Source organism: Malurus melanocephalus, unplaced genomic scaffold (genome assembly GCF_030028575.1).
Source record: "Malurus melanocephalus ecotype Western Australia unplaced genomic scaffold, MMel_1.1 scaffold_686, whole genome shotgun sequence".
Classification (NCBI taxonomy): domain Eukaryota; kingdom Metazoa; phylum Chordata; class Aves; order Passeriformes; family Maluridae; genus Malurus; species Malurus melanocephalus.
In genome coordinates this window covers 220,894-233,538 of record NW_026623918.1, presented here as the reverse complement: position 1 = coordinate 233,538, position 12,645 = coordinate 220,894, and the positions used below count along the sequence as shown (strand labels likewise).

The 12,645-nt window shown below is 44.4% G+C and overlaps 1 protein-coding gene across 1 annotated transcript in view; it reads left to right on the top strand.

Moving 5' to 3' along the window:
• INPP5A (inositol polyphosphate-5-phosphatase A) overlaps positions 1 to 12,645 on the top strand; it is a 116,918-nt gene that overhangs the window by 41,788 nt on the left and 62,485 nt on the right. The window contains exons 5-6 of the mRNA XM_057384105.1: positions 7,065 to 7,117; positions 11,023 to 11,142. Coding sequence (XP_057240088.1) covers positions 7,065 to 7,117; positions 11,023 to 11,142 — 173 coding nt within the window. The remainder of the gene's footprint in view (positions 1 to 7,064; positions 7,118 to 11,022; positions 11,143 to 12,645) is intronic.

Genomic DNA, 12,645 nt, shown 5'->3' with positions numbered 1-12,645 from the left:
ACACACTGATGGTGTCCTCCAGGGCTGCCCTGGGGCTCCCTTGCATGCCTGTTCTCAGAAGAACTGGGGCATGCTGAAGGTTTGAGATTGAAGGTCTTGTCAAAACCAGAAGCACAAACAGAGCTGAGGGTTTCTTGCACTGCATCTGCAAGTGCAGTGTCTCTTTTCTTTGATGTTTCCTTTAATTTTCTCATTTTTAATTTCTTAAGAACATATAGAACATGGATGTTTAATGGTTAATATTTTCCTCAAACCAAGTGAATAAATTTATTGAACTCCTGTAACATTTGTGGATCAAACAAGCCTCACTACTTTAATAAAAGGAAGAATTAAATAAAGYCCTAAAATTAATTTAGAATTTGTAAATATACACACTTAAGAGATATTTACACAGTGCTTGTGTGCTTGGCAGAGCATTGCATAAATAGTTACAGGAYTGATAGGGTGAAGGTTGTTCTTTTTCTTGACTTTGATACTAAATTATTTATTTTTTTATCTCAGTACTGGAAGGAAAAGTGCCTTTGACATAATTTTGCAAAGCTTTCACTTCCTGCAAATAAACATCTAATATACTTCTTTGAAGTTAAGTGTTAGATCATTTTGAGGGAACYTGAGACAGTTCCTCAGGTGTGTGTTTTTGCCCTCCTCAGCAGTAAGCTGGAGCAGTGTGGTGCGTGGCAGCTCTGTGATGTGACTGCAGKGTGAGAGCACTGCACAGCTCTGTGAACACTGCATTGTGCCTCACAGCACTAGGACAAGCCATGCACTGATACCCAGGGAGAATGATTGCCTCCCTTACTTCACTGCTGGTGCTTCATTGTGAGACTGGCAAAGCTGGAACTTGTTCAGCGTTGTTTATTACCCCTCTTGTATCAACAGCTCTTCGCAGTCTCCTGGAGCAGTGGAGTCCTGGGGCGTTCCCTGTGGTTTTGTGGAGCAGGAATTGCGTTCATTCCTTGTGGCTGCTCAGGGATCAGGTGCTCCCATGTTTGCATCAGCAGCTGCAGCTTCTCCCTTTGATCCACCCTCCTGTGCTGCTTTCAGGACAGGACTGGGGGCTCGGGAACTGAGGAGCAGCCAAATGCCTTTCCAGGCTGTGATGCCTCTGTACTTGTCCTGTTGGTTCCAGTGCATTAAACCTTCTGAGCAGAAACCTCTGTCTTCTGATTGTCAGGGGTAGTGTTTACCTGGAGGAGGAACAAACAGGAAAAGAGAAAAGAGAAAATATGTGCAATTCAGTCGTGAACAAATCCCTAAAGCCCTTAGTAAGTTCAGTTGTGTTCCTGCCCTCCACACAATTTCTGGGCATGGTGTTGCWGCCAGACCGTGGAACAGGCTGGGGCCGTGCACGGCAGGAGAGAAGAGGGACAGGGGCTCTGCAGGTCTGCAGTGATGTGAGTAACAGCAGCATCCGTGTCACAGCCCTGGGACCTGCTGCCTTGCCTGGCCTGCACCCTGGCATCTGCCAASCCAGGATATTTTTATGTCACTTGAAAAGGTAGAAAATAATTGCAGTGATTTTTAGACTACACTGTTTCTGTTTGGGACTGGAGACCAAGAAGTGTCTCAAACACACAGACACAGCAAAAGCAACAGGGACATAGTTTTGGCTCTCATATGCATGTTTCTATATTTAAAGCTRAAATTAATCTTGTTATCACATGTTTTCTTCATAGACAAATATTAGTAGTAATAAAAGCAATTAAAAGGCCACCAAATAATGTATGTTGTGGAAATTTGRGTTGACCCAGCAGAACACATGGACAGTGTATTTGCCCAAACGTTGCATTGATGTGCTCTTACGTGTTTTAGCCAGATCTCTCACATCACATATGCAATTTTTGGTATGAGAAATGGTTTAAGACTGATTTCTTTTCTTTTTATTGCGGCTGTTTAAGGATGATCTAAAAGTAATTACAGTGATTGAGGCATAATGCAATTCAAAATAATTACAGCCCACTGCATATAAAACTAACAAAACTTTCTGCCTTGATTTATGGGTCCTCTTGGCAAGGCATAAACCTCAAATGATGCCTCTGGGAGCAACACTCTAGATAATGTTAGGCCATTTTAAAAAAAGCAGATTTGTGTAGTCTATCAGGCCTGAGTAATTTTTTTTTTCTCATAGTGAGAAATTGGTTGTTATCATAGATCACAGATACTGCTCAAAGCTCTTATGAAAGATGAATTAATTTCACTAATGCTTTAATGCAAACCTTTCATGGAGGAGGCTGTATGGTGATAACCTTACTGCGGTCTCTCCTTTCTCAATTATGATTTATGTTGTCTTTTAGTAGATGAAACTGCCTGTATTCACAATCCATCTGCTGGCTAAAGGAATCCTATTAACAGAGGATCTGAGAAGAGACTTAATAATGTAAGGTGAAAGATGTGGTATCCCCTTTCTGGGACATGAAGTAGGATTTGTTTTTCCTATTTTAAAATGTAGATCGCTCTGAGAGCATACAGATGACCTATGTCATCTCCACCTGGTTTCATGCTGGCTTACAGATGKTGTAGCAGCTAGTGACTATTTGTTCAAGTGAAAATAAGGTTGTTGCTTTGAAATGTGCAAYAAGAATCAAATTTCTCTTTCTTCCTTCCCAAGCTATAGCTCTTTTTTACATTCTGTTTCCAAAACTTCGGTCTTTCCAAATACTTCATTTAGAAATACAAAATACTAAAATATAAATGATCCAAAAATACATAATGCATCTTGTTCAGCTGCAGTATATATTTAAGTCWAAGGATGATACCTTCATATCAGAGCTGTAGAACTCCAGCTCCTGAGCTCCATTAGGCCCAAAGCCTGCTAATTTCTACCTTCCTAATGTTAAATAGGCAAGTTATTGGTAAGTGAATTATTTATTGAAGTTAAAGGAATTAAGTGTGTTCAAGTTATGAGTAACTAAAGGTAGTTTGCAGGTTGGGTGGGGAATATACCARCTGCACAGTGAAACAAGTGTTATTTTACACTTCAGAGGCACAGGTGTTCTGCTTTATTCAGCCTCAGCTGGGTGATATTTTCCAGTGTGAGCTAAATCTTCTCACTGATCTCCTGTGCTGGCTTCTCCTTGGRCCAGGTAAAAGGTCCAAATCTTCATGGCTTTGTCCATCACTTGTTGCTTTTTGGCAGTGTCTCAGTCTGGAGCATTATGGAGCTTCTGACTTCAAACAGTTACAGAAGCAACTGATCTAAGGAAAGAAAAGAAGTAATTTTGAGGTAGGAACTMCATTCTGTGCTGTTTTTATGGCAARTTGCCATAATCTGTGTCCATTTCCTGACTAGTTAMACACTGCTGTGAGCACAGGGACCATGGGCTCCTGTGAAAGGCTCTGAGAAGGAGACATTCTTACCATGGCAAGGAAGGCCAGTCAGTGATGGATATTGCTTGGTTCCTTGGCTGCTCTTGCTGCCAGTATYTGGCTGATTCCTGCTTCAGGTTTCCATTCCCTGTGAGCTGTGGTGTTCCTTTAAGGAGCTGCAATTACACTGCAGTCATCGCCACTTTAATATGTCTTTCCTTCATGCCCCACTTAGTATGGTTGAATAAACCCTTTCTGGGTCACTATTTAATTTTATATGGTCCCTCTCAGTAAAATGATGGAGAAAAGATGAATTAAGGCTCTGTGCTGGTCATTATCAATCATGGCTTGTGTGCATTACTTATTGCTCACAGTGCTTTTTGACATTAGCCCTCTCTAACCTCTCTCTTCATGTTAATGCTGCCTGAGGTCCTTTCCCCCAGTGTAGCAGGGGTTATTTATGTAGGTGGTGGTTCTGGGGTGCTTTAAAAGGTCGGCCCAATCTCCTCAGGGACTCTGTTCACAAAGGAAAAGCTGGCAGAATGTAACYACAAGTTTTCAAATCGTGATTTTAAAAACCATATTTTTTGGTGAAGACTTCTGATAGTGAGGTGCCAGAGCTGCAGTTACATTGATTAAAGTACATTGGTGCCAGAACATGGCCTCTCATGTGCTGCTGCCTTTAAACCAGTRTTCACATGTGTGTGAGGAGAGCTTGGGTAGGAAATAAAGTATTTTATACTGTCATGAAATACAAATTTATTGCAAATACCTTTTCATTGGCTTGTATCAGCCTAGGCTGGTGTTGAACAGTCAGGCAGCATGCCAAGGGCTGGACATGCTGTCTACTGCAAGGTGTCAGGGACAGAATTGGAGTGGGTTCTGTGGTGCCTGTGTACAGATTGCACATTCCAGATTGCAGATTCCAGATCATTCCAGATTGCAGATTCCAGATCCTGCTGGAGAGGTGGATGAGGACTGACAGCAGGGCTCTGCTCTCCTGCCCCTTGGGTATGAAAAACCAAAGGGGTTTAGAGTGTATGTGCATGACCCTGTGGCTGCAGGCAGGGCCCATCCAAAGGGGAGGGGATCTGCTGGTGTCATTGCARGGCTCCTGGCTGCCATCCCAAGGGTTGGGAAAACACACATTTTACAGCCATTCTCAGGAAAGGTCCCAGGTGCCATCTCCCCAGGCACTGGATGCTGATGGAGCAAACCTTCCTGAGTGACCAAGTGCMTGGAGAAGGGTTTGCTGTGGGTGCTGYRGGCATTGSCTCTAGCAAGGCTTTCCAGAGCAGWGTTTCAGTGTCCTGGAGGCCAAGTTGGTGACACCTGTACTGGAGTCAGCTGGAAAGCTGTCCAGCCCTCAGGGTGACAGGATCATGGACAAATGGCAGCCCGTGGGGTTCCTCAGGGGTTCACCAGTCCAACAGCTCTTGGACAGCAGGATGGATGCACACTCAGCTGGGAGCAGGCAGAATGCTGGAGGGCAGGGATGCTGTGGGRGGGACTTTAGCAGGCTGAAGGGAGCCCCAGAGTTCAGCAAAGCTTAGTGCCAAGCTGTGCCCCTGGATCCCTTCCTCACAAAGCAGGACAGGCTGGAGGTGATTATCCAGGGAACAGCCAAGTACATGGATCTGTTTGAATGGCAAGTTGAAGATAAGCCAGCTTTGTACTTGGGTGGCAGAGAAGGCTCCTGGCATCCCCGGGTGCCAGGAAGGGACTCCTCCATCTGTTTGGTGCTCCAAGGCCACATCACCTCTGCAGTGTCTTATTTGGGATCTCTGTCCGGAGAAACGTGGGCAGGTGGGATCACACAGAGCAGAGGCACCTCTGGGGCTTGAACAGGGTGTGTGGGAACACAACAAAAAGCCTTTCTGTGCCCCAGGAGAGGGAGGGACAGACTCCARGCAATGTGACACTGCCCCTGGCTGGCATGGGAGCAGGACCAGGGCCAGCAGCTGCAGCAAGGGAAAATATGATTGAGTCTGGGAAAAGCTTTCACCATGAGGGTGAACAGCACAAGATGGGTCCAGAATGGTTGTGGARTTGCTGTTCTTGGAGATGCTCAAAACCCAGTTGAATGTGACTCTAAGCAACATGATCTGATTGGGTCTGTTTTGGTGTTGCACCTTTTGTGGTACCTGCCACGTTGCCAAAGAGGAAGATAGCAAATGAGAAATGGCAGCTTGATTGAAAACATCATAGACTTGGATTACTTGATTTTAAGTTCTGGGTACTTATTTTTAGGAAAGAAATTACAAAACTCTGATTTTTTTTTGATGAAGATTAAATTTGATCCAATTTTGAATGCCTTTAGCATTTAACTATTTTCATTGATTTGCTTTTGAGTAAGTGTTGACATCTCTACTTGTAACTGTGCCCTCATGGGCATCACAGAGGRGACCTTACTGGATTGTGGGATTTGTGATTCAGCCATGGATCCTTTAGGRAGGATTGGAGTGTTTGCCTTCCAGCCAGCCATCCTCTAACTGAGTGGTTGCTGGACCTGCAGAAGGGGCTATTTTTCACTGTTTAAAAAAAAAAAAAAAGTTTGCTATAAAGTAGATAATTATTTGAAATATAATTACTGTGGTAGTGTTTCTTCTTGGTCTTGGCTGCAGTGACTGTGCTTGTATCTAAGGRGAGGAGAGGAGAGGAGGGAGATGGATCCCTTTTCACTGAGGGGTGGTCAGAAGATGCAGTTTGTGTTGGACAGGGCTTGCAGCAACATKGTCTGCTGAAAGGAGTCCCTGAGCACACGCAGGGGAGGTGGAACGAGGTGCTCTTGAAGGTCCCTTTGAACCCACGCCACTCTGTCATTCTGTGGTTCATTCTAACACAGGCTGCTTTCGTTTGGTGAGGCCCCTCACTATTTCAGTGGTGTTCAGGATTGAGGACTGACTGTTCATGGAGAGGAGAATGAATACAGCTGGCCAGTGCCTTGGGTGAGGTTTGGGGGAGTGGTGCTTCTGACAGGGTATGCTCTGCTGGGACTGGTACTTTATTCGCAGTGAGTCGGTCTTTTGCTGCAAAATCATTGGCACCATTATTTAACTCTGTGTGCTGCAATGTTACTCCCAGAGCACATTAGCCTAGCCACACTTGCATTGTTAACACGGAATAAATAAGATGCAAAATCATGTCTTTTTATGGGAGGTTGTAATTTGTGCCGGTGGCTTGGGAGTGGTGCTGAAAAACCCCTTTTTGTGTCGTAAGTGACACGTGTAGGTACAAGCTGAATTGTGGCTTTCTGGCCGATGGTGCAGTTATGATGAATGTAATCTTTTGCCATTATTTAAATTCTTAACTTTTATAGAAATATTGGGTGGCTTGGCTCATCAAGAGAAATAGCTTTCTAGCAGATCTCATTCATTTTAATTTGATGTAAATCTCTGATGACATTTTACCATTCAGGTAAAATTGCAAAGAAAATAGTTGTGCATAGGTAATAAGAATTTGTTGGTTTAAGCTAAGCATAAATTCAGTTGGAAAGCTTTCCTATTTGTTTATCTTTAATCTATAAACAGTTACCAGAGCTTATATTAATTTTACACATAAGTTTGTAACTGCTKCAGGATCCAAAATATAATTAAATACAGGATTTATAAAAGACACAGTATCTATTTTCAAAGTACCTTAGTTTGTGTTCAGTGCTTCCTGGTTATAATGTATGGATGAGCTCTGCTTTGGTTTGTTCTCTGTATTTCACTTATGCGGTAATCTTTACCTAAGGTTCTTATTCACTTATTTTGCAGTGCAAGTGGTCGAGAAAAGGTTTCATCCGAACAAGATGGTGTATTACTGATTGGTAAGTGGCATCTTTAAGTTATTTCTGRTTACATGCAGTTTATGTATGTCTGTTCACAACTCCTTCAAGTAGGTGTTTCCRTGTGTAGATTGGTCTGTTCATAGAGCAGATTGGTTCCAAACAGTTGCTTTATTATCTGTTGAACATACAGAGCTCAGTAAATTGTAATGCTGCATAAGGAAATGTGGTGTCAATGCCCACAGTAGCGTTAGCGTGGGACCATTCAGTCAGAAGAGGCTCTCAGTCAGGGACTGACTGTCAGGCAGCTTGGTGCCCGTGAGCAGGGCTGTGACAGTGACAGTGTGGAGCTGGCTGTGTCCCTCACTGCTCCCATCGCTCCATGTGAGCAGGGCTGTGGCATCAGTCACACTGTGGATGGCAGTCAGTCACACTGTGGAGCTGGCAGTCACAGTGTGGAGCTGGCAGTGTCCCTCACTGCTGCTCCTGTTGTTCCATGTGAGCAGGGCTGTGGCATCAGTCACACTGTGGAGCTGGCAGTGTCCCTGAGTGCTGCTCCCATCGCTCCATGTGAGCAGGGCTGTGGCAGTCACAGAGTGGAGCTGGCAGTGTCCCTCCCATCACTCCTGATGCTGTTCCCATCACTCCTGATGTTGCTCCCATCACTCCATGTGAGCAGGGCTGTGGCATCAGTCACACTGTGGAGCTGGCAGTCAGTCACACTGTGGATGGCAGTCAGTCACAGTGTGGAGCTGGCAGTGTCCCTCACTGCTGCTCCCATCACTCCTGATGCTGCTGGGACGTGCTGGTGTCTCACCTGGTTAGGTACCACAGCTGCCTGTGAGCAGTCCTCACCTCTGGGGTTTCTGACCAAAGAGATGATTGTTCTCTAGGCGTTCCTTCAGATTTCTCTAAGCCTACCTGGAAATCTGACCTTGCTCTTTTACCATTTAGTTATAGTTCTGGTCTTTACTGCTTACTTAACCTTGCAGTCACCTACACATACATGAATGTGCAACACTTCTCCTCGTGGTTGTTTTACATGTTAAAATCGTACTCTTTCATTGACTTTGCAATCTCATGAATGTTCACGCAGGCTGACTTYTCAGTGCTGAACAGTATTCGTCCTCTGTTGGCATAGGCATGTTTATTTAATCAAGCAGTCTGTGAAGACTGAAGAGGTGTCAGGTTTTCTCCTTTTATAGGCTTCTAACCCAGAAACTGGCAGGCAATTGTGTGATAAGGCAGGTAAATCCTAATTTCTCCAGATCCACATGCATGGCATGTGATTCCAGCAGCAGATAAAGGCAGAAGTGGATATTTAGCACCAGTTGCTAATCTGGCCTTGTCTGTCAAGGGTGTGTTGGGCAGTGAGAATGAGGAGCCACCATTCTCCAGACTGWAATGAGCTGAGGTGGTTGTTCTGTCTGCAATAATTTCCAGTTCTGATCCACATGATCTAACAAGGTCTCACATGTTTCTAATAGGAAGTTGAAGGGGCGAGTTATTGTGAACAGTTTCTGAAGAATGAAAGTGAAATATTGTGGAAAATACAGGGGATTAGAAAATATCCTTAAGAAGGTCTGAGTGTCTAATGTAACTCTTCAGGGTGTGATGAGTGTTTGCACCTAGTCTCTGTGCATATGAACAAATTTCTGCCCATTTTCMTAATCATGAAAGCCAATTTCATAAATCATGACTTTTGATGAATACATTACTGCATTCTAATCAGTCAATAAAAATAGAGTCCAGACACTTGTTAGTACTTCTGTGTGAGTCCTTGGAGGGWGCTATTCATTTTCCCTGCCTAGGAAAACATTGGTAGAGAATGTACCTCATGCCAAAAACAGTGGGCTCCCAAAAAAACAGCAAAGTGACCTTAGCAGACTTCAGAGAACTGTCCTTTTTCCTTCTCTGTAATTCAGTGGTCTGCCCCAGYTGAGTTTCTCTGTGAATCCAGATTTTTTAAATCCATTATTCTTCATTATCTTACCTTTAGAGAACTAAAGAACCTTGGGGCACTCATGAGTTTTTACATTATGCAAAAATGAAAGAGAACTGCATAACTACATGTACTTTTATTTTGCCTTTTTTTTTCGTATCTTGACTATAAGGTGAAGGTGTTTGTTTCTRTTCCAGTAATTATCAGTGTAAGTGTTTTAACAGGTGCAAGATAGAGCCCTGAATGCATTACAATCTTAAATATTGCTTACATACATAGTTCACATTTGCTAGGGAGGATGGACTAGAGAATGCACTTATAACATTTAGATAGGCCACCAATCTTTGCAATTATATCAGTGGTCAGAATCAGCAACCAGAACAGTTTTGATATTTTTGAGGAAGTAGTATTCGAAGATGAAAGTCAGGGAAGTGCAAARCATGATACTTGAGAGGAAAATTTAAAAGCAGCAATACAATTTTGGGAATAACTGACTCATTACCCCTGCTGCAGRAAAGGATCAAGGGAGAAGGAATTGAATATGGATCATTATTATCTTACTGAGATGTGTTAATAGATAGATCCTGTGAAGGACACGAAGGGGGAAGGCACGGTGATTATTTACATGAGTGCTGCCAAGGCCTGTGATAAAGTGTTGTGTTTGGCTTTGAGTGCTGTGCTTTGGGTGTGCTGGAAAGGGGACAGGAGAGTCGGGAATGGTGGAGAATCTGAGTAGGGGATGAGAACTGGCTGACCACATCAGGGAAACTGGTTGCTGTCTGTCAGCCCTGCAGAAGGRCAGAAATCAGTTTAATTTGCAGGAAAAGAGGTAATATGATGAGAATTGAAGTTTAAGGACAGGGAAGTTGAAGGTCCTTCATCAGTAAGCTCTAAGAACAAGCATGTTTTAGACAGATGCAGGTGGGTCATAGATACCTTTACACATGAGGTGATGAGGTGATCTGGTGACACTGGACCCTTCCTGTCCTACAGGGATTCTTTCTGTTCATGGTTCAGCCTGACAGGCCTGGATATCTCAGGCTGTCATGTTTTATAGTTATGTGGTCATTATATATCTTTATAAGAACATTAGTGGGGCTGCATCTCCCTCAGTGTGGTTTTACTGGGCAGGATGTGCAGATCCCTGCAGCCAGATGTCTCCACCAGGATCTCTGGCAGGGCCCTTTGTTTGGAGTAACCTGTGTGTGTGACTGTGCTTTCACTGTTGCTCTGACTGTGCTTTCACTGTTGCTCTGACTGTGCTTTCACTGTTCCTGCTGCCATCATTGCTGTGTCTGGGTCCATTCCAGCTCCACCAGGGTCTGGGAAACGCCCTGAGCATCRCTTGGGGGTTCTGTTTGGCACCTCTCTCTTTTGGCCAGAGCCTGTCTGTGCTTGTAGCAGCTGCAGGTAGGCTTAGTGGGCTTTTCTGTGCTCCTGTGGTCCCCCAGGCATGGCCTGAGACAAGCAGTCCGTGTCCTCTCCCAGCTGGACATGGTGTGTGTAGTGACCGCTGCTGTCTCAGCATTCTCCACAGGGACAGACAGGGAGTCACAGTGACAGGATTTTAACCCTCAGTAACATCTTCCTGTCAGTAGTTTTTCACGTTGTTTATTGCAAAGCCACAGTTCTACTTGACACTTAGCTGCAGCTTTGTAAAATGGAAATYGTTTACACATTCAGTTTTGTTTTAWAAATATTTTAGTGAGAGGGTACTGCCTGATTTCTGGAATTGTGATTGACAAATAGCTTTTCATTTTCATGTTATGCATCCTTCATGCAAAAGGAGGAGTCTTACCTGTGGATGAGCTGTAAGCYTGATGCCAGTCTCTGACAATTTTCTGATTATGATAGCTTAATCTGCAGTTTCTGTGAAGAAATACTAAGATAGCRTAAGAGTGAATACAGTAAGTGCTATGTTGAATGCTTTGCTGATGCAAGAGATGTTTTGGTTTTTTTTCTTTTATCCTGAATCATTTTATTTTTTTCCTTTTTTTTGTCATAGTGCCTTTGACTTGGTAAACATTCATCTTTTCCATGATGCTTCCAATTTAATTGCTTGGGAAACAAGCCCATCGGTTTACTCAGGAATACGGCATAAGGCTCTTGGCTATGTACTTGATAGGTATGTATTAGCCTTTCTTGGCCTCTTTCAATCTCTGTGTTATAAGCAGCATATGAAAGATGTTTCAAATGGCACACAGAAATGAAGAGGGTTTTATTCTATCACCTGAAAGTGGTTACTGCTTGCCAGAGTTTTCTAGACAGTGCTGATTACAGATCACTTGATGACACTTGCTCTTTAAAGCCAAATTACTGATCTCAGGGAACCAGAAGTTGCAGAGGAGAGACCACATTTATTTTCTAAATGTGTTAGATTAGCTTATTTTTCGACTATGCAGAGTCTAATAAAGCTGCCATTCAAGTGCATCTTCGGTTCCAGAAACACAGAATAATTCCAGKTGGAAGTGATGTCTGGAAGTCCCTCACTCACCTGCCTGCTCAGAGCAAGGCTGGCTTCAGCAGCGTGTCCAGCTGAGCTTTGAGCAGCTCCACACATGGAGCTTTGCAGCTACTCTGGGCCACCCATTGCTGTTTGACTGCCCTCACTGTGGAGGGTATATAGGGACTTTCTGTCCCTAYTTTCCAGCCAGAATTTTCCTCAAAGTGATTTGTGTCCATCACCCAGATCAGATGGGGGCATGCACTGCTGAAAAGTCTGGCTCTTTCCTTTCTGCAGCTCCCAAATAAACAAAGCCAGCAACAGAGTCCTTGTGTAGACCACTTTTGTGCAACCTAAACAAACCCAGCTCTTTCAGCCTCTCCTYGTGGGTCCCTCCACATGGAGCTGGTGGTGCTTTTATCTCCACACCAGATGGGTGCAGCAGCAGATAGTTCATCTCAGCAGCAGCACAGCGTTTGTGTATAGTCACCACTGGTATTAATAACATGTGGATTATAATGGTATTACAAAGCTGGTTCATCTGATGTGGTACAATACAGAGGACTCCCAGAAATACCCAGAAATTTACAGCTGCCCTAATTATAAAGTTGGTAAAAAGCTTTCTCTTGCCTCAGAGAAGAATGTTTCTATGTGGGCATTGTTGTGCTGGCAGAGCATACAGGTATTTCTGTTAGGAAATGCCAATCAGCCTCATGTTTGCCYRTTGAAACAGGGCTTTAATGTGTGTGTTGAGAGCAGCCGTGGCACACGCTGCTGTCCGTGGCATAAAAATGGGGTGCTTAAAGCAAACTGCTGAGCTTGGGAGGAATATGGAACCAGAGCGTTTTGTGTGCTGTTTTCCTGGCCTCATCCCTGCTGTCCAGAGGCTGGGGCTGTGTGCCAGGTTGCTGGGTTCACAGGACTATTCAACAACACCCCCAGTGTGCATGGGACATGGGATGGCAGCTGCCATCCCTGGAGTGAGCACTGGTGTCACCTGGCTGGTGTCACCTCTGTTCATCCCCTGAGAAGGAATGGGGGTCCCAGCCCAGCCAGGGCTGCTGAGCCTCATCCTGCTGCCCTGCACAGCCTTTTGGCCGGGCCACAGTGCCAGCAAGGGCCAGGAGCTACGGGCTGAGGGGAGGGGAGCACATGCTGGCCCCATGGGGGTCCATGGCCCCAAAC